This window comes from Pseudonaja textilis, chromosome 2 (genome assembly GCF_049901715.1).
Source record: "Pseudonaja textilis isolate UNSWEBS1 chromosome 2, rPseTex1.2, whole genome shotgun sequence".
Taxonomy (NCBI): Eukaryota; Metazoa; Chordata; class Lepidosauria; order Squamata; family Elapidae; genus Pseudonaja; species Pseudonaja textilis.
In genome coordinates, this window is record NC_141991.1 from 111,012,654 (window position 1) to 111,034,563 (window position 21,910).

At 45.0% G+C, this 21,910-nt stretch overlaps 1 protein-coding gene across 3 annotated transcripts; it reads left to right on the top strand.

The window, feature by feature from the left end:
* The first annotated feature begins 398 nt into the window (after positions 1-398).
* On the top strand, positions 399-20,118 carry ENGASE (endo-beta-N-acetylglucosaminidase). 3 transcript variants are annotated; one of them, XM_087924920.1, is made up of 15 exons: positions 400-752; positions 1,176-1,354; positions 4,977-5,053; positions 5,147-5,348; positions 6,410-6,558; positions 8,293-8,450; positions 11,220-11,368; positions 12,243-12,408; positions 12,684-12,787; positions 13,009-13,117; positions 13,667-13,851; positions 17,759-17,910; positions 18,033-18,138; positions 18,453-18,567; positions 19,452-20,118. In XM_087924920.1, the coding sequence occupies exons 2-15, from the start codon at positions 1,305-1,307 to the stop codon at positions 19,899-19,901; spliced, it is 2,172 nt and encodes a 723-aa protein (XP_087781046.1). In that variant the 5' UTR covers positions 400-752; positions 1,176-1,304; the 3' UTR covers positions 19,902-20,118. The 3 variants fall into 3 exon arrangements, with proteins under 3 accessions (XP_026557593.2, XP_087781046.1, XP_087781047.1); XM_087924921.1 differs by lacking the exon at positions 1,176-1,354 and adding an exon at positions 4,467-4,596 and having other exon boundaries at positions 637-752; XM_026701808.2 differs by lacking the exon at positions 1,176-1,354 and having other exon boundaries at positions 399-752.
* The last annotated feature ends 1,792 nt before the right edge of the window (positions 20,119-21,910 follow it).

Here is a 21,910-nt window from a genome sequence, read left to right on the forward strand (position 1 = left end):
TGTAAATATTTAAACATCAGTAAACATCAGCCTGACGCTCAAGAGAATTACCCATGGAACACATTCCCCCTCAAGTTTTCAGCAGCCGAGACTCATCCCCCGAAATTACTTGAAACAGCTGGCCTTCAGAAGTTGTGGATGCTCCATCACTGGAGGCTTTCAAAAAGAGACTGGCCAACCATTTATCTGAAATGGTATATCGGCTGTCCTGCTCGAGCAGGGGGTTGGGACTAGAAGGCCTCCAAGGTAGGTCCCTTCCAACTCTATTATTCAATGTTCCACTTCACAAGACCGATAAGCGGGAGAGCCTCTGAGAATAGGCAGAGTGCGTCCTCCTTTGTCCCAATCTACATAGTTAATTCCGGAGGAATTCCATAGTTAATTCCATAGTTAATTTTTAATGGGAAGGCGTGGTTCCCGTTCCTCCGAGAGTGGCCGGCGTCTTCCTCTTTCCAGGAAAAAGGGTCGGACTATAAAAGGGCGCTTGCTCCGAATTACAACGGCTGTGTACCTTGCCCGCTCGCACTGCTTAAACGGACTGCCCGGATTGGCTGGGGATCGGAGGTGGCTCCATGTGACCGGGAGGAGGAAGAGGAGGAGGAGGGGGAAGCCGCGCATAAGAGAGAGGCAGCAATGGAGGGCCGTGAGCTGGACGGGAGGCAGAGAGGGGCCAAGCGCGCTCAGGAGGAAAGCGGGCGCGGACTGGAAGAGGATCAGGCTTCCGCCAAGGGGCGCTTCAAGGCTGGGCTAAGGTAAGGAAGGAATGGGAGCCGGGCGGGAATGCGATGGGGGCTTGTAACGGGACGGCCGGAAGCGAGTGCCGGTGGAAAGCGTGACACCTGAGTGATGGTTGCGCTCTTCGGAGGGAGAGAGACAGGCGACAGAGAGAGAGACAGAGAGAGAGACAGACACAGAGAGAAAGAGAGAGAGAGAAGCGCCTTGTGCACATGCTCAAAGGCTATATTGGCTTCTTAAGGTTCTGCCACAACTCCCTTGCACGAAGATCTACTTGGCTTAGTAGTGGGAAATGGTAACATGGTGCTGCTCAAGCGATCCTTGGACAGGGAGGATTCTTATTGGAGTTTAGTGGCACGCTCCCCTCGTGGCATTTACCCCTCCAAAGCAAGCGGCTTGCCTGGTGCACTTCACTGGCTGACTGGAAACTCTTATTTTAGCCCTTCCAGATTTGGGCTGGAAAAATGGGTTCTCTGAGGCAGAGCGGAAGTCTGAAAGCAAAGCCTGGTGCTTCCTAGAATCTTCAGCGATGGGTTAGAAGTGTCTCTCAACTCTGCATCTCTTGGCTTATGTTATTTCCCATGTCTGGAAGCAGAGTTGGGAACCCTGAATTTCCAGGGTAAGTTTTGACAGGAGCTGTGAATGGGCAAGTCCCTTGGCATAACTCTGCTTCCCCTCACTTGGTGACCTCATGATGTCTTGCATTGAGCCCCCTCATTCCCCCAGCTAGGCTGGAGGCCTTGCTAGGAAAGCACCTTTGCCTGACTGAGGATGGTGAATATGTCTGAACCTGCTTCACATGAACCACGGATTTCCTATAAAGTCTTGCCATGCTCTTAGCATCCTGGGGTTTCTATAAAAGCCAGATCTGATCTGGTTCAAAGGGATTCATCAGAATCCGTTTCAGAATTTGAGGCAATAGCAAGGGACACCTTGATGCTGTAATAATGGCAGCCTTACCTCGTTGCTGGGAAGATCAAATGGAGCTCCCCCCTCACCCATCTATGGTGGCTTAACCAGTACGTCTACATATCCTCAAATCAGCAGGATTTGTTCATACAGGTAGTCCTCAACTTATCACCAAGTACTGAGAAAAGTGACTCATGACCAATCCTCACACTTAACAACCATTATAGCAGGGATGTCAAATTTGTGTCACGGCATTGTCATACGATGTATCATGACTTTTTCCCCTTTGCTAAACCAGGCTTGGGCATGGCCAGCGCATGATGCATCCACGGGCCATGAATTTGACAGCCCTGCATTATAGTATCTCCATAGTCACATGATCATGTGATCGCCATTTGGTTGACTCAGCCTTCCATCCTTCCAAGATCGGTAAAATGAGGAGCCAGATTGTTGGGGGCAATATGCTGACTCGGTAAACCGCTTAGAGAGGGCTGTAAAGCACTGTGAAGCGGTATATAAGTCTAAGCTATTGCTATTGCTATTTATGACTTTCCCAGCCAGCTTCTGATGAGCAAAATCAATGGAGGAAACTTAACAATCTTAACAATCACACAATTTATTTAAGAACTGCAGGGATTCACTTAACACCACAGCAAAAAAGATAATAAAATCAGACACAACTCACTGCGTTGTGAGCAACAGAAATTCTTGACCCAATTGTGGTCATAAGTCAAGGACTACCTGTATCACGATTATTTATACAGATGAAAGAGAGATCCACGTGAAATCCAGCAAGGCATCCTTGCAGGAAACTTTGCAGAGATTATAATCTTAGCATTCCCAACATTGGAAACAGGTGGAATTGCATTCCAGGAACTGTGGAATTGCAGAAACCTGGGATGACGAAGTAGAACTTGTCTACCACAAAATTAAAACACTTTGAGTCAACCAAAACCAACATTGACCTGAAATCATCTGTTCCCACTCTTGATTCTTATCCTGACTCTCATGGCATCCAGAGAATAATTGGTTTAATACTGTGGCCCTCCTTCTTTAGCGCCTTACCAGCTGCAAAGCGAAATATCTACCAATCATGGTATCAGGGGCATCTTCAGGGAAAAGTTAAAAAAAAGAAAGAAATTTAGTCTTGTGTCAGAATTGCACAATTAAAGTCCTGCCTTCCTTGATGTCTTAACCTGGGCAGCACCACAGCCCAAAGGGGAGAAGTCTGGTCTTAGAATCTGTCATCTTTGGGTATCTCCTCTTAATAATATAACACAAGTTTAGTCAGTTTATTTATTTTATAATTTTGTTCATTTATATTTTTATATAAAATTTAATGAGGGGTCCTTGGTGCTCTCTGAGCTTGGTTGTTTTCTTACAGACATTTCATTACCCCAAACTAGGAAACTTCATCAGCACTGAAATGTCTGCAAGAAAACAGACGTTGGTGAGAGAGCACCAAGGACCCCTCATTTCAATACTGAGCTACAAATATTCTTTATCAGTACATGATTTAATATTTATATATAATGTTTGTATTAATATTCACTTATATTATTCTTTATTTAATTAACTTATAACACAAGTTTAATAAAGTAAGGAAGAATTATGAACCAAGATAAGCCATGGAATCATTTCGTGCGAGTGATTACTTTAGAATTTCTTTTTCCCATCATTTTGCTGTTCCATTACGCTGTTTCAGCCTAACACCAAAACAGAAAAGACCACACAGCTACAATATAAGTGCTGTTGTGCCCATGTGATTGAGTGCTTAATGAGTGGTACGTTTTCCTTCCACCTGTTATTTACATCAAAAAAGCTAAATAAAGTCTCCATCCAGTTGACCTTGAAATGGTGACCACAAAGCTGCCACACCTTTGTTGTTTTCTTGGCAAAAACATTCTAATTATTTTTGCTGATACTACTTTGTAGTTTGATTGATGAGTTTATACAACGAGCCTTGCAAATCTGTCCACAATTCAGCTTGTTGATATTTTTAAAGTGGCATAAGTCTTCTTCAGGTTGAACTCGAATCCTGCTGACCATGCGGACAGGTCTGTGATGTTTTTCTTCACTCCTATGCACAAGAATGGTTGTGCCAGGGCTACGTGCAAGCAGGGACATGATCCTGATTAGAGACTGGAGGTGCAGATAAGGCCCTGAGTTCATTGGCAAAATCAGGATTACACTGCTATAGAACTGAACTCAGTTTATAACTGGTCTCCCTTCTAGGCCAAATTCTATTGCAATCTCTTCAGAATCTAAATCTAGAGCAACCTCTGTAGAAAATGTGTTCCTATGAATTTAAATTTGTTCAGATAATCCTTCAGATAAATCATTCACTGGGCAGACAGACAGTCTTTTTTATGGCATTTTACTGGAAATACTACATTCATCAAATTCTCCACCCAGAAAGTTGCCTATTTTGGTGTCTTGTCAGTGACAGTCAAATATTCATTTGTTTGTTCATACAGGCTATCTCTGTATTGAAAGAAATAGTGTTTTTTTTTAAACGAGTAAGGGGTTTTGTGCATGTTTTTCTATTTAATTATTCTGTACTAATTTTGTTTGTATCCAGACACATATTATTGAATGTGTCTGGATACAATGTGTTGAATGTAGAGAAATAAATAAATATGGCCATCTCTGTAATAAAGATGTCTTCCCCAAGTATGAAGGATATTTGTGGGGTGAGGATGGGAACTTTTAGCCAGGCACATTGCTCTTTTGGGATGTATTAATGGGAACAAAGCATCCAATTCTCAAGAAGTGATCTCTGCTCTGTCTTAGTCAGGATCCATTTGAAATATTGTGTTCAGTTTTGGGTACTACAATCCAAAAAAGGCATAGAGGAATTGGGCCAAGGTTAGAGGAGGATTGCTAAATTAGTGAGGAAACTGGAAACAAAAGTCCTGCGAAGCCTGTTTGAAGGAAGTTAATTCACAGAAGGTAAGACAAAGAACATCATGACAAGTCTTCAGATAATCAAAAATTGCCATAGAAAGGAGGAAGATGGCCTGTTGCTATTGGCCTAGAGGTTAGGACTGGAATCATTGTGTTGAAACTTCATGGAAGTAGATTCAGATTAAGCATTAAGAAGAATTTCCTGTTGTTAAGAGTGTCAGCCAATGGAACAGGCTGCCAGTGGTATGAACATCTAATGAAGAAGATGTTCTAATGAACATCTAGACTTCTCAATGAAGTCTTCAAACAGAAGGATGGATAGGTGTCTGTCTAAAGCAGGGAGTTGGAATAGATGACCTCTGAGGTTATATCGCCTTCTATATTTCTATGATCCTTCTGATTATTTTTTCTTTTCTTTTTTTCAGTTTGCAGCAAGATATGGAGAGCCAGAGAACTTCCATTCGCCATAGAGTGGTCAATTTTGCTCCTGATCCACTCCCTGGTATGATTTGCTGTGGGTGGCTTGCATTTTCACTCCTAGGGAACCAGAATCCTTCTCTGCTTGAAACCGTAACCTCTGAACTTCTCTTTCCAGCCAGGCAATATGACAGGCACACCACTGAACCAATCAGCTTCTACCTCTCTGGATTGGAAGAGCTGCTTGCTTGGAAACCCACCAAGGATGATGCTTTCAATGTGTCTACTGAACCGTTGGCTAAACGCCAGCCCCCTCTTGAGAGCCACCGGCCCCGCACACTGATCTGCCATGACATGAAGGGAGGCTATCTTGAAGACAGGTGGAGAATGAAGCAGGCTTTGTAACTGATTCTCTGCTAAAGTTGCTGGGACCAGTCCATACCTCCTGGCTATCCTGGATAGGATTTCATATGCTCACCTGCCAGGGATTCCTGGTTAGTTGGAGTGGCCAGATGCAGCATTCAAACCAAGACTCATCATAGCTTTTCATATAATCTTATAACATTATAGTCTTTTAATTGAGGCAGTGGTCCAGCAGAATATTATTATTACCTTCATATTGAAAATGGAACGTGCAGGAATAGTGTTCACGTAGAGGTTTGAAAAAAAAAGCTTTCCAGATGACATTTTTAAAGCCAAACTATGTGTGACATCAGTGCTGATGTCAGTTAGTCTTCCCCAATCTGACATCTTCCTACACACATCCTTGATTATAATTCCAAGAATATTCAGCACTGTTATGTTGGCCTAGGAATTCCAGGTGCTGAAGTCCACACCTCTGCAAGCCAATTATGAGGATGGTTGGAGTAAATAGTAGGTTTTGTACTTTAAAAAAATATGTGAAAACCGCCTCCACGGGGCTGTACCTTTGTAGAGAGGTTGGTGGGGGTTCTGTAGTCTGGAGTGATTTATGGTGAAAAGTACAGTGAGGTGCTAAAATGATCCAAGAATTATGCCCCCTTAAGTTTGCTTTCTGGCATCCACTCAAGGGATTTGGTCCCCAAGCAGTTTCGTTAGCTCTATTATGTGTCATTCAAAACAATCTCCTGTTTTATTGGCTTCCTCTACTTCTTGAAATTGGCTTTGGAATGCTTGCACTAAAAGGGAACAGGGAATTAAATTTGGCTTCTGCAATTATCAGGGGAAAGGCAGTTGTTAATGTAAAACCTCCTAAGGGAGCATGGCAGCTGGGGGCCCCTTGCTTCAGGCAGAATAAAATAAATGATACACAGCTTTGGCTGGTTTGGGTAGCCTGAACAGACTGATAAAGTACTCAGAGTAACTTTGGCCTACGGGATGCAAAGTTGAAAGCATTGCACCCCTTTCGGTCTTTGCTCATTTTTTCTCTCTTTTTTCCCCCCTTCCCCCGGTGCCTCTGCAGGTTCATCCAGGGTGCAAAGGTGCGTGACCCCTACGTGTTTTACCACTGGTGCTACATTGACATTTTTGTTTACTTCAGTCATCACTTGGTCACCATCCCCCCGGTGGTGTGGACCAACGCTGCTCACCGCAATGGCGTCCTCATGCTAGGTGGGTTTAAGGAGATGGTGAATGGCCGGAGCAGACTCCTTCTCTGAAAGGGACGTATTTAGTGCATGCAGTAAAGATGGAGATGCTTGTGTTCTGGAACTCTTCCTTGTCCTTTCTTCTGAGAAGGAGGGCTCCATTTCGAGAGCAATGGAATCACTCTCCTGCCCACTAATTGTGTTCTTGACTGCTGTTAGCTGTTTCTGGAGGGATGTATTCCTATTACTCTTTCCTCTTTCTGGGAGTTCCTGCAAAACAGGAATTGTCATTGGTCCTGGTCAAAGTTCTGGGCTAGGGCTGGGTAGTTCTGAGATCGTCATTTTCAGCCAAGAAAGTTACTGAGTGTCTCAAGACCTGTTACTCTCTCAACCCAATCTGAGAGCTATTGGCATAAGATAAGAGGAGATAACTAGATAACCCGCCTTGAACTCCCAGGGAAAAAGCTCTCATTTTTTATCTATAATTATTTATGCAATTGAAAAAATAATAAAAGCAACCTGGATTACTCTCCATAGGGAATAGTTTGCAAACCCAGGAATTGTGGTATGGCTCCTTAATGCTTCGGATAGCGTCCCTCTTTTTTAGCTTTGCTTAATGGCTTTTCTGACTTTTCTGACATCTAGCTTGGTGTCAATTTTATGTTCTGTGGATTTTCCTGAAGGATTTAATTGGCCACTGGTAGCAAGCAAAATACTGGATCTGGTCGCTTCTATGCAGCAAGGCTCTCTTATTTTTTTCTTTAACCTCTCCTTGGTTGATATTCCTTCTTTGGGATCAGTGCTGACTTCCTACTGGCCTGGTCAGAGAAATTTTGAAGCAGACAGAACTAAGAGATTCAGTGCAGGGATACGATTCTACCGGTTCTATCCACCTCTGTAGAACCGTAGTTCTGAAGAGCAGCAGACAGAGAGCATACATAGAACCGGTTCTATGTAGGCTGCTGTTTTGGCTCACCCACCCGCCCGGGCTCTTACCCAGGAGTGGGATTCTACAGGTTCACACCTATTCGCTAGAATTGGTTGTTAACATTCTAAGCAGTTCAGAGAACCGGTTGTTAGAAGAAATTACTAGTCTAATCCTGTAAGGAAGGCAGGAAGGAAACATTATGGTGTTGCTTACAGAAACCGTTAACCCTTATTACATTCTTGACAGGACTAGACTTCCTGTCTCTGGAACTTCTCTGGAGTTTTTTTTCCTCCTTTGCTGATACTTTGCTTGTGTGGAGTGACCATTCAAAGTTACAATGGCACTGAAAAAAGTGACTTATGACCATTTTTCACACTTACAACTGTTGCAGCATCCCCACAGTCATGAGAGGCCAGGCGAGGAGATGCGTGCCTCGATGTGAGTGATGTTGAGTTGGCCACGCCCAGCCAAGAACAAGACCACCAAGCCATGTCCACCCAGTCACATGACCACCAAGCCACACCCACCACCTAAGCCATGCCCACAGAACCAGTTGTTAAAAAAATTGAATCCCACCCCTGCTCTTACCTGACCTTTATTTCCTGCTTTTTCAACCGCAACTGCTTTATGTGACACAGCTGGGGTTGAAAAAGCAGGAAAAAAGTGCTTTTCCAACCACTGCGCTCTTGCACGCAGCGCTGCTCAGCGGTCCGGGTAGCTCAGCAGGTCATAAATTGCACGCGCGCGACGCAGAGCAACAAAATCGGTAGTTATACCGGTCGGATCCCATCCCTGATTCAGTCTCTCCTGTGTTGCCTCTCTTGCTTGTAGGAACGTTCATCACAGAGTGGATGGATGGGGAGAAGACGTGCGAATCATTTCTGGCAGGCGAGGAGGAAGCGTATCTTGCGGTGGCCAAGCAGCTGGCTGCAATTGCAGAGTTTTATCATTTTGATGGCTGGTTGATCAACATTGAAAACACTTTGAGTGTAAGTCAGAGATGCTTCCTGATCATTCTCTCCCTACGCACCTGGATCTATGTTAGGCCTAAGCCAGGATGGAGCCTCACAGCTGTTCCTGAAACTTGCAGGATCTGCATTCCTATAAGGCATAATGTGTATATTAAACAACTATAGATACATTCTATATAGAGTCGATAGATTCTCTCTTGTCAGTTCCAGCCTTGATGCATTAAAGATCCTGGTGTCTGTAAGAGATAAAGTGGAGCAACCAATTTGTCCTCCAGCTTGTACAAAAACTAAAAGTAACAATAATCAAAGAGTTTGAGGGTGCTGGGCGTTTCATTTTAGCTTTTTACAGTTTTGACTGCTATATATGGACTTCCATGTTTATATATGTTACAGAAACTGACTCACATCAAAGTAGAAATAACAAAAAGCACCCATTGTTAAAGAGAAAGATAAAACTTTTATTACGAATCAGCATCCCCAACCGGGAACTGATGCCTCAGGCCTCAAAGGTTCCTAGGAACATTGAGTTTCCAAAGACTAAAAGTGTGCTAGGCATCTGGAGTTTAGGAGACAGTGTGTTGCAAAGGATTGGGACTTCCAGTGAAAACGTCCGCCTCCAGATTCTTTTTGCCCTAATTCCTGTGAAGCACCTATTTTTCAGCTGCTCAAGCAGGATGTTTATATAGCTTGCTCTTTATGCGTTTTAGAACTAGCTATGGCATGCTCTCTTTTTATTTATTATTAAATCAATTTAAATGGCTGCCCAACCCACAAATTGTAACTCTGGTGGATAGCATAGGATTACAGCCAATACCACATTCTGTAAAAATAAAATAAGAGAAAACAAAAAGACCTGATGCAGTTGAGTCCAGGTCACAATCATTTAGCTCAAAACCATTTCAGATGGGCTCATCCACTGCCTTGACTCGGTGCCTTGACCCAGTGCAGTGTCTGGGGATAAGCCAGTCTTTGAGGCCTAATTGAAGGCTAGCAAGGTTGGGGTCATTGAATCTTGGGGAGAAGGGATTAGGTGTTCCAGAGGAAAGACCTAATCCCAATAGAAACCGAAGCTGAGGCTCGCAAGTGGAGCAGTACTGAGGACAGCAAGGCAGATGGTCTTGGGTTCAAGAAAATGACAATCAAGAAGAAAGATGTAAAGAAGTGAAATTAGATTCTTCCAGATTGGAAGTCTTATAGGTAGATATGAGTGTCTGTGGAATGAAGTTTGTTGTGTGGACGTCTATGTGTCAGACTAAAGAAGTCAGGCTTGTTTACAGAGGGTACTTAAGATGGCAGCTATGGCTAAGTGATTGAAGTGAGCAAACATCAGTCACATGGGTGTGGTCGCTATTTTGAATTTCTTGATGCCCCCTCCCCATGGACACCCCAGAAAGAGAATAATGTATCAAGAGGCAAGATGCTTTTTCACTATTTTCTTAAGTGAAAAACAAATGCTGAGGAAAAGTTTAGATAAAATCACAAGGGAAGTTTTTGAACTTAAATCAGAGGATCCATATTCAGAAGGGGGCAAGGAGTATATTTGCCTGTTGATATTCTTTTCCCCAAAAGCAGGAATGGTCGGAGGCCAAGTCCAAAACTTGGTTTGATTATGTTGAGATTTAATTAAATGTCAATATAATTACATTTGATTAATATGTTTACTCCCCATAAATTCAAAATTGTTCTCATCCTGTGTAATTAAAAATGACATTTTGGTGGCAAATTTTAAAAAATGTTTTAGCGGTTCCAAACAAACAAGTCCTGAGTGTTATAATTGTGAGATGCTATGCATTCCTCATTTAGATCAAATCTCTAGGGGTGCTTCTTTAAAAATAAGGTATTTGGTTTTTTTACACTCATGAAGTAATAAGGACACCTCTCCAGCTTGCTTTACAGGTACTAGTCTTTTTTTAGGCGTAGGTTGACATTTATTTCATTCAATTTTCATTAATTCTCTTTTTTTTTAAAAGTCTGTTGACCACAGCCACCTTCTTTTGCAAGCCAGCAGAATTTTTTTCACTTTCATTTGTGAGAATTTTTTCATTCAAATCTTTTCCTTTAATGGAGATGTTTTGGATCAAAACAACCTCCATGGTGAATGGAATGTGCATTTTACATATTCATGTATTCTGAGTAGCACTGCTTCTTGAACTATTTTCTGCAGGATATTAACAGCAACTTGAAAACTTGATTCCAAGGTTTTCCCTCCCCCTGTCTCTCTGTCTCTCTCTCTCTCACACACACATAAGGGCCACATCCCTTCCCTACTGTGAATAAAGAGGAGATGGGGGCTGATATCTTTCAGTCACACTGAAATCTGAATATTCATTACGAGAAGACTTTTGGAGGGTAGTTCTTATCCTCCCAAAGATGTTATATGTGAAAAGTCACTTAAGTAAAGTAAAAACTGATTTTCGGCACTCACAGTAATTAAAAAGAAATATTAAAACAGACAGAATGTTCTGTCATTTTTAAGACTTGAATAAATCTCTTGCCATGTATTGATGAAATAATATTGTTGGACGGAAGATCATAAACCATGCTTTTTACTTCAATATGCCCTTTTCCTTTTTTTTAGAAACAGTCATAAATGTTCCTCGTTAAAATTGTATAGATTGTTTGATATTCCAGGGACTTTAAAAGTTTAAGGAAAACTGCTACAGATGATGGATATAGTTATATGTAGAGAGGTATGGCATTCTGTTGCCATCCACAGTTTGAAAACAGCAAGATGTGATTGATTGATGGTTTGCAAAGCAGAATGACTGTGTTTAATTTTCCTGGCAGGCTTCGTCAGCTCAGAAGATGCCCCATTTCTTGCAGCATCTGACAGCCGAGGTGCACAGATTGGTACCTGGAGGACAAGTATTGTGGTATGACAGTATCCTGAAGAATGGGGAGCTCAAGTGGCAGAATGAGCTCAATGAACTAAACAAGTGAGTCCTGCATTAACTTCCTTTCAGATCTCTCTCTTTCTCTCAAGCCGAGAAGAGGAAGGCAAGCAGGGCACTCAAGCTAAAAGTACTTTCTGCAACCCTACTGAACTTCCACCCTCATATAGCATCTTCTTGAAATAGTAGTCACACAATTGTAGTAGCATAGTCATAAAGTCAATAATTGCATCACATGGAATGTGGTGGCACTTATAAGAGTCAGTAAGTGGATTGCTAACATGAAACTGCTTTGGGCAAATATCTATCTTCTAACCAAACAAGTTGGAAAGGTTGCTTTGAAAACGGAGCAGGAGATTAATTTTGTTTTTTGAAAGAAGCCCAAAATATGAATGTCAATGCAAACCCTAAATGTGCAAGCCTTAAATTAAATCCTGTGCTTAGCAAGGATACAAAAGCTGGTGAAGGTCATGGAGGGGACTTGTTCTAACCATTGGGGTTTAATGCATGATGATCTGCCCTCCCAAATCGGGGGACGGGGGTGGGGGCACAGTTATATCCATTTGGGAATGAACAAAGCACCATGGAATTAGCCAGTAGGGACTTTTTTGGCCTTGGACATCATTACTTCAGTAGAGAAATTAGCAGGCTTGGGCTACAAAGAGTCATGAAACTGGAAAATATATTCCTAGTCTGGTGCTGTCTGGATTGGCTTGGATTGGAAATCATAGAAAGTAGCTATTCAAGCTAGATTTGCAGACAAATCTGGAAGGCTTCAAGGTGGAGAAAATTGAGCTGGAGCTTTCTGGGCCTATTAAAGGATGAAACATGGGGAGTTTTCCTGGAGACCCCTAAATGGCTCTATGCCTTGGTTAGCAAGGCTGGCTCTAATTCGCCTCCCTTGCTTGTGCATTTGCAGAGTTTATTTTGAGGCTTGTGATGGCTTCTTCACCAATTACAACTGGAAGGAGGTACATCTGCTGCAGACTAGAGAGGTGGCCAGTAGTCGGCAGGCTGATGTCTATATAGGGGTTGATGTGTTTGGACGAGGCAATGTTGTGAGCAGCGGCTTTGATATCAAGAAGGTAGGTTGGCGGGCACGCTAAACAATGGGAGGCTGCCTTGCAGGCATTGGCTATGCCAGGCACAATAGATCACGCGGCAGTGTTTATTCTGGTTCTCTCTGAGGCCCACCGACAACCCAAAACCTGTCATGTTTTGCATAAATGACCCTGATAGGACAGCCTGCCAAAATATTTGTCCTTGGAAAAGGAAGCTGTTTTCCTCGAACCCCCAAACCCTGCTCTAAATCCCCACAGTAGGAAAAATGGTGATTCTTGTATTCCTTGTGCCTCTTCAGTCACTGCAGATGATTCGGGAGCAGGGTCTTTCGGTGGCCATCTTTGCACCTGGCTGGGTATATGAGCACTTGGGCCCAAGAGACTTCCTGAACAATGAGGATAAGTAAGTCCTGTGTGCGGAAGGACTTTCTTCTAGGGATGGCCTGAGGAGATTATCTCTTTGGGACTGTGGGCTGAGCAGGCCTAATAGGAGAAAACTTTCAGGCCCAGGGAGATATAGTCATTTCTCTCTCTTTGCCACCTCAGGCTCTTGATGTGGTGGACTCTGTGCTTGTGAGCTTATGCAAAGACTGTTTTTTGTGACACTCTCTTTCCTTCTTGTAGATTCTGGGCCCTCCTATCACAGCTACTGTCTGTTCACCGCATTGTCTCCCTCCCCTTTTGCACCAGCTTCAGTCTGGGTGTGGGTAATCGACACTTCAGTTACGGACAGGTAGGAGCACATGGAAAAGGGACACCTTGGGGAGGAGGAATGGAGCTGGGAATAAGCGGGCAGAAGGTAGTCCTGCCAATGCTTCTCCTTGTGACTTAACCCTCTCAGGGCCAGAGCTAACCTTTCATGACCGCCTGGTTGACTCATACAGGTTTCAGCCTCTGTGTCTTATAACTTCAGTGTATTTCAAGTGCGGATAGAAAATGAGACAGCCTTTGGAATAGCCATTTCCCCCCTTTTGAGAATGATGGGTGTCTAAAGTGCTTGGTGATCTGGAGGGAGCCTCTCTATATTTTCATTACTTTTGGAAAGAAGAGGCTTGTTTATTAGAAAGTGAAAGGGTGTACCTGGTGTTGAAGGTGTGCTGCTTTTGGGCAAGGAAAAAGGACACGTGTACTGAAAGTTACATCTTCAAAGGCCACTAAAGTGTTTGGGGGCTCCCATTGTAAATAGCCTTCGGGTGTGCAAGAGCAGTCCTTACTATGGGCGACATGCTTTGGAAGTCAAGCTGTCCCAACGCAGTCTGCAGTGACTCTTTTCTTTGCTCAGGAGACAAGGACAGAGCCGTGGTACAACTTAAGTGCCCAAGAGATCCAGCCAATATATGGCAGCCACAGAATATCTGACAGGGGCTGGGTGAGGACCCGGTGCTGCCTGCAAGAAGCCTGGTGTGGGGGCAGCTCCTTGCTGCTGGAGGGGGCTATCCCGCCCAAGGCTGATCACATCGCAGCCAGGTGAGTGCTGATGGGGGGCAAAATCCCAGGTAGCATTTATGCCTTTCTCAAACCTCTTTTTGGAATTACAAGATCAGTCTCCAAAGCCCTTCTCTCGCTTCCTGGGCACTCTTTCCTCCTACAGCAGGGGGCTGCAACCTACAGCTCTGGAGCCACATGCGGCTCTTTCGGCCCTTTGCTGCAGCTCCCTGTCGGCTGATCCCACCACTGGCTAGCCCTGCCCCTCCCCGTCACTCCTCACTCGGCCTGAGAAGGTAAGGGTGATGGCGGGGGATGGAGACTCACTCCATATTCCAGGACAGGAGGTGACTGGGTGGGAGTGAATGATGTCAAGTTGGCCATGCCCACCCAGTCACACCCAGTCCCGGTATTTTCTGAGGGAAACGTGTCCAAATGGCTCTTAGAGTGTTTAAGGTTGCAGACCCCTGTCCTACAGGATCCCCTTAGCTTAGGGATGCAGCTCTACAAAAGCATCATGCCATCTCAACAATTCACAAGTGTGGAGTGACGAGATCTGCATAGGGAGGTCCACTCAAAAACAAAGGCCTCTGTCGTTGGGGGTGGGGGGGCAAGATGGATGAACAACTAATTTTCTGGTGGCTTGTGGAAGAGATGCCATCTGCATAGCCATTACTGAAGGAAGGAAATTCAAGGGCAGCATCTTGCCTACCATCCTCTCTCTGGGCTCTAAAAATGAAACATTTCCAGTAGAGTTTCTGCACGGAATTATGACCAGTGATTCCAGTAGGCTTTATGGTGTTGAATACCTGTGAGGAAGACCAGGTGCCCACCTGTTGCCTGTGTTCCTTCCGTCAGAACCCCAAAAGCCTACTGTCATTTCCTCTGGGGGCTCAAAGGCACTATTCCTCCAGGTGCTATTTGAAGCCTAAACTATGCAAGGCTGCAAAACACAGGGTGTGCCTACTGTGCCATTAAACAGACTCCTCACTTTGGGCTTCTTCTTTCGAGTCTTAGAGATGGTGATGGAGAGGGTGGCCCCAGGAATGTTTAGCTAAGCAGAATCCTCCAGAGAGGCCTTGTCCTTTCCCCAAAGTATAGCATTTTCAGGACAGCAATGCAATGAACCATGTAGGCCGAGGAGGATAACCGGGGGGGGGCTCCTGCATCCTTTTTCTGACTTCTCGCTGAAGCAGCTTTTGATGTACTGTATATCCCTTAGAATATTACCTCTCATAGGTCATCAAAATGTTTAACTATCCTGTCAGTGTTCTCTCATGTCACCTGCTTATATGCACACACCTACTTCAGACTACGGAAGGAGGGAGTTGTGCTCTCCAATTTAAGTCTTCGGGCGTCTCTCTTTGCTTCCATCTAGCCAAGTCTGCTTTAAGGTGGCAAACATGATTGATGGCTGCTCAAAGACAAATACTATGCCGGTGCAGTCGAGGGCAGGGCTGCCTTTCTTAGAGCTGCTGATCCCCCTCACCGTTTCTTGAGAGCAAAAGGAGCCCTACACAGGCAGGAGAGGGTGCTTCTCATTTTACACACTTGCGACCCTAACCCTCGACTGGAAATCACAACCGAGCCCCCCCAAAATTTCATTATACTAAGACAAGAGTTGTTTTGCCTCATTTTATGACCTTTTTTTTTTGTTAAGCGAATCACTGAAGATGTTAAGTGAAGCATGGGGTCATTAACGCGAATCTGACCTTTCCCCCTTGGCTTTGCTTGTTGAAAGGCGGCTGGGAAGGTTGTAAAGGGTGGCTCACGTGACTGTGAGAACATGCAGTGGCCATAAATGCATGCCAGTTGCCGAGCCCCTGAATTTTGATCAGGTGACCACGGGCTCGCAAGTGTGAAAAATGTCCATAAGTCATTTTTTCAGGGCCATGTCACTTCAGATGGTCATTAAGTGAAAGGTGATAAGTCAAGGACTGTCTGTACTCCCACAACTAGAAAAGGTGGAGATTCATATATTTTTTTACCCTTTCTGAGGCTTAACGAAGAGGCGGGCAGTCATTAGAAGAGCTAGGCTGCGCTGGGGCCTCTTGCCTGGATTCCTCACTGCTGGATGTGTCCCTTTGACCGGTGGCACTTCCTCAAGTCCAGCAGGCTGCAGCTTTGGCTCTCCATCGGCAACCTGGTAATCAGAACTAGGGTGGGAGCAGGAGGAAGCGGGAGTGATGGGACCGGTTGTTTGGAAGTGAGGAGAGGAAGCCATTTTCCTTATCGACTGTGTCTCCATCACAGTATGGAGGAAACACAAAGACAGCATTGGCGCAGAAGTTTCTCCAGCCCTTCTCAATGAAAAGAGTCCCAAGGCAAGCAAAGGAAAAACATGTACTAGTGGTGCTTTGCCACTAGTCACAAAAGGACTAGCTTAAGTCACAAAATGCCCACCCCCTCTTGCTTTTACCCAGCAATGATAACATGTCTCTGTTAGGAGCTCAGATATTATTTTGGTTCTGAGCTAGTGTGCATCCCAGCTAAAACAAGCCCTAGGATGTCAGGTGTTTGGGAAAAGTTTGGGTAGATTTCACTGACCTTGCACATTTGATCACCAGGGACAACAGATGGAGCCAACCCTGAGAGAGATGATTTTCTCATTGTTTTGCTCATGCATTTTTAGAATCTGTTGAGAATCATTCTTTTGCAATGTTGTCTGGGCTGCCCTTAATCCCTTGAACTGGCTGTGTACATGGTCCTGGCCAAGCCTCTGGGCCACCTGGTGAGAAAGAGACTCTTGGGTTTACAAGACCAGGGTGTGTTATGTGCAGCGTCTCCTTTCTGGCTGCTGAACTGAGAATCTGGAGTGCTCTGTGTGGAGAATGTCTCATTCCCTCTCTCCCTCAAAGCGCTTTTTGGTCTAGGAGGCCTTAGGCTGAGAGTCTGTTTTTGTTCTGAAGAGAGGATAAAGTTGCATTAGTTCTCATTCTGTGGGGATCCCAGGACAGATTCGATCATAGCAGGTGGGGCTGACATGAATAATGAAAACAAGAAAAATAAGAAACATGAATGTAAACTCTGATTTGATTATACGGGGAGTGGAGAAATTGGCATGGCTGTGTTTGATATGGCCAGGAATAAAACATAGCAGCAGTTTCCATATTTTTTAAATTTATTTTTATTAACTTTATCTTATATAAAATACAAACAGAAATAAAGGTAATAGGAAAATGGGGAAGGGACAAGAAGGGGGAAAGAAAAGAGGGGTAAAGGAGAAAGAAATTAAAAAAAATAGGAACTTCCAACTCAGTAAAGTACAAATAGAATTACAACCTCAACTTTTTCATTTATACCTAATTAGTGGGAATTGAAGTATTTCCCCCTTTTTGCACATATAGGATTCTCACTGCAATCAACATGTATAATAAAGTTCCAATTTCCCTCCAGGTCTTTAGCAACAGCAGCAGTTTCCAAAAATTGCTGTGCGCCTGTACTACTCCTGTAATCTGGTGGGGGGAGGACATAGACCCAATTCCTGATGGAGGGAGGGAGTGGGGGGGGGCGAGAGAGAAAGAAATAGAAAGAAAGAGAGAGAGGGAGGGAGGGAGGGAAAGGGAAGGGTAGTGTATGAACAGCAGCTGCCCGGTGAAAAATTGGGAGGGGACCTATTTTAGGGGAATTTAAAAATGAAGATGGAGCCAGGCCTACCTACAGAACTATCTTGGTAGTTATAGAGGCCTTTTTTAATTTCAGAAAGTCACATGGTCAACTGTGAGATCCTTGGAAGGCATAACCGTTTGGCCCATCCCTTCGTTGCTCATCAGAGCCTGTTATCCTGTCCCTTGTTCAAAGTGGCTGGGGCAGGTGCGGGGTGGAGGTCGTTGGGCTGGGCCTCCAAGACCTTTTCATTTTCAGATGGTGCTGTGCTGCCTCACGGCCCCGAGTTGATAGTGACGGTATATTCTGTGTCTCTCTCCCTCTGGGGCTTTGGGGTTACCAGGCTGTTCTCATTCCAGATGCCAGCGCCCTCACGGTTACTCCTGGTCTTGATTTTTAAACACGAGTCCCATTTCCATGACACGGCTCTGGCACCATTGCTCACCACTCGAGAATCATGGTCGCGCCCTGACCGGGGAGCCTCTACTTTATCAGGTAAGGCTTTTTGCCTTGAGGACTCCTTGCATGGATGCCTCGAAGGGGCCCAGCGGGTGTGACTTTCAGGTTTTGCTGGCTCATTTCTCTTTCCCCTACTCTGTTGGATGTGTCTTCCGCAGGAGAACTAACACGACATAGGCCCTCCTTGCTTCACAATCCTCCTCCTGACCTCGCCCGGTTACTCAGAGGGTGCGAGCAGCGTGGGGAACATGGCTGGCAAAACCGGTGAGCGATTGCTAAATGGCAGAAGGTTGTCTCTGCTCATTTTCTCCAATGAAGCTGTTTCGTATGTGGCGGCAGCTACCTACTGTTACTCCTCTCCCCTTGTTCTGTGGCCTTATATCACATGCTCCCCTGTAGAGAGGAGCCTGCTGTCATCTTTAGCCATTCAGCACCAGGCACGTGGAGGATGGAAAGAAGGGTCAGGAGGTTAGCCTTTGCGCCTGCCTGGCTGGCAGAACCATTGTGCACAGTCAAGATGGACTTCGTAATAGCCTGCCAGCCCCTATGCCTCACCTTTCCCGTTACTCCCTGGCTAGATGCTATGAATTAGAGCTCCAGAACTGCTTCCTGGATGAACTCTCCCTCACTGTGTCCCGTCGTCGACCTGGACAGGAGGAGATGCCCTTCACTTGCCGCCTGGGCAAGATCTGGGTGAGGAAATGGTGGAAAGCAATGGGGAACTGCCACGAATAGCTTTCAAGGTGGGGTGGGTGGGTCAGCTCCTTTCCATTAGTTATCCCATATGGCTGGGGAGATACTCTACCATCTGGGCCCTTGTCAGTGGTGGGATTCAATTTTTTTTACTACCGGTTCTGTGGGCGTGGCTTGGTGGGCGTGGCGTGGCAGGGGAACGATACTGTAAAATCTCCATTCCCATCCCACTCCAGGAAAAAGTTACTGCAACATCCCCATTCCCTCCCCACCCCACTAACCTGCTTTCCAGCTCTGTCCTCTTGTACAGGGCAACAAAAGAAGGCCCAGCCGATCAGATGGGACTCAGGAGGCAGAGAATAGATGGGGCCAGGGCCAGTCAGAGGTGGTATTCCAAACTACTCAAAATTTCCACTACCGGTTCTCCAAACTACTCAAAATTTCCTCTACCGGTTCTCCAGAACTGGTCAGAACCTGCTGAATGAACCTCTGGCCCTTGTTCTCTAAACCAGCGGTTGCTCCACCACAGGTTTTTGACCGAAAAGTTGCCATCCTAGTCGCTTTGTCCAGTACACGCCTTCCTTCTTGGGGTTTTGTACCAAAGTTATCCTCTCTCATGTTTGTGGAGACTGGTCGATGCCACCAGGTGCTCTTCAGACTTTAATCCCTTCATGACCCTCTCCACCCCGAAATCGGTGCAAACCACGCCAGATCTTGCAAGCGCTTATTCTGAGAGGGCAAGGATTACTTGATCCAGGCTATCTAAGGGCCCCTCTTTACCCCTTCATTTCCTCCCAGCTTTCCAGTCCTCTGCTGTGCATCTGTCCAATGGCTTGGTGACAAGTTCCTTCCCTTTTATAACTATCCTGTGCTTTTCCTGATAGGTGCTGGATGCTGCCTCCCTGCGCTCACTGTCCACTCCCAATGCTACCAGTTCCATGTTACCCATGGATGCGTCCCATGTCCACTGGCACCGGCCTTCAGCTGAGCAGCTCTCGGTCAGTCTCACCTTGAGCTGGACGTATCCTCCCAGCAGGGCTACTTGCTTCCGTGTGCATCACCGGAGCGGGTCGTGCGTCAGAGACTCTGAACCGCCTCTTCTCCTGCTTGGGGAAGCGCACGCCTGCTTGTACCGCGTGACTCAGCTGGCAGTGCCCAACCCGCAAACTCTATCGTCATGCCGCCTGGAGTTCCTGGTGGAGCCAGTCCCTAATGATGGCAGCCACATTGATCCTGCCATGTGGGGAAAACTCATCTTTGTGTATTCTAACCCAAAGCTACCAGAGGACACTGCCACACTTTCTCCACACCCACAGCCAGGCCCATCATCATAACATAGTTTTTGTTGGGTGTAGCTTCTATCTAAGACAGAGCTCTCCAAACTTGGCAACTTTAAGACTTGTGAACTTCAACTCCCAGAATTCTCCAGCCAACATAGCTGAATTCTGGGAGTTGAAGTCCACAAGACTTAAAGTTGCCAAGTTTGGGGACCCCTGGTCTAAGAGGTATATAAGGGGACATCCTTTTAATAAAGCCTCTTGGTTGCTTTCATCCGAGTTATTATTTCTTTGCTCAGGCCATGGTCCTGTTGTCTCACAGAATTGACATTCAAAAGCCAAAGATATTTGGATGTGCACAGCTCCTCTGTACTTGGCAGGGAATAAACGATCAAAACAGATTTCTTAATGGACAGCATAGGCTACCGACCTTGCTTTTAAAATATAAACATCCATTCACTGCACTGATACAAATAGCAGTGTTGTTAAGATGGAAACAGGTGGCAGTTGTCAAGTCTGCTGCTTCCAGTCAGATCCCTTTAATGAACAGAGAGGGAAAAATCATTAGCTCTCATCAACAGGGAGATTTATTCTCAAATGAAATAGGAGGGTGATAACTTTCGGAAGTCTAGGGATGAGGCCAGAAATTTTTCTGTGAGAAAAATTCACCTTTTTAATAACTAATATTGCAGAACAGTGTTGCTCATTCTCAGTAACTAAGATGGGTGGACTTCAATTTCCAGAATTCCCCAGCCAGCATGGATTCTGCATTTCTGCATAGTTGACCGAGGGAACCTTAAACTTGTGGTGTTTCCTCTCAAACCCTAGAAACCACTTCCCAGCAACTCTTTCTGGCTCCAGTGTTGTTGCCTGCAAATAATGAGAAGGGAATATGGCAGAGACACCCCTGGGCATCATATGGAAGTAGGTTGGGAGTGGGGGGATGACCTCTGCAGTTGGTGCACAATGCAGTATTCTTTTGCCATGGAATCTGCTTGGTTTGTGGCGATACTGGACTGCAATCAATAGGGATTTGCTCTAAGGGACGCATGGCAATGTGCAGCTCAGTACTGAATGCAGTTCTAAATGTGTAAAGGCTAAGTAAGTACATTGTGAGACCTGTTATTTCTTCAACAGGATTATTCCTATGGTTCCCTGAACATTAAGGTCAAATGCTGGATTTCCACTTTGCTGCTGCGGAAGCAAACTTGCTAACTTTTAAATTCTTATGCAATTTTGTATTCTTAACTGCGTTGTGCTTCCGTGGCATTTGTTGCGGTTGCCGCAGCTATTAATAATGTTGCAGTAAAATTTCTGTCTTGAATTTATCCTCTTTCATAGATACTCGAAAAATAATTGTGTTTCCTTCCCTGGAATTATTAGGAAAGCATACAAAATGCAAAATCTAAAAATACCAAGAGAATTTTTATGCACTTTAGAGATTGGATTTACAGAAAATACTGTAAAGAGTGCAGTAGAGTTCAAAGTTTTGCTTAATGATCAGGCCCCTTCTCTCTTAAGTGACACGGAGCATCTACACTGCTGAGGCACTGAGGGTGAAAAGGGGCCACTGAGCTTTGTGCGCCACTGCAGCATTCGGAATGAAAGTTAACCTAGTCATTGCACTTCCAGAATGTTGTACAATTTTTGTTCCAGTCCCTTGGCCTCTTTGGCAAGAGCTGACAATACTATTTGCTTCAGAAGAAACCTCTCAGGTGAAATGATTTGTTGTGGCTTGCTTTGGCTGCATGCTTGGCTCTGCTGCAGGTTAGGCCATGAGATTTATAGGAAGCCGTGTCTGATCTGAATGAGAAAGAGGTTGAATGGGAAGCTCCCACACTCTTTTACAGTGCCAGGGTGGCAGCTGTTAACTTCTTCCCCAGTTTGCTGTAATAGGAATACTTTTAATTTTCCCATTCTGCCCCGTAGACGGGTGAGCACCTGGGAGAAGACCATGGCCAGCCATGTCTGGGTTGCTACCAAGAAGACTACAGGGACGGGGCCATGGAGTTGAGCTCAGTTTGAAGAGGGCGTTGCCTTTAAACTCTTACGGAAGGGCCAGTGAA

Excerpts from the sequence above, each read along its gene's own strand:
- ENGASE (XM_026701808.2), top strand. The coding sequence starts at position 634 with ATGGAGGGCCGTGAGCTGGACGGGAGGCAGAGAGGGGCCAAGCGCGCT. Across the intron at positions 8,451-11,219 it reads ACATTGAAAACACTTTGAGT|GCTTCGTCAGCTCAGAAGAT; the intron begins GTAAGTCAGAGA and ends TTTTCCTGGCAG. Across the intron at positions 12,788-13,008 it reads TTCCTGAACAATGAGGATAA|ATTCTGGGCCCTCCTATCAC; the intron begins GTAAGTCCTGTG and ends TCCTTCTTGTAG.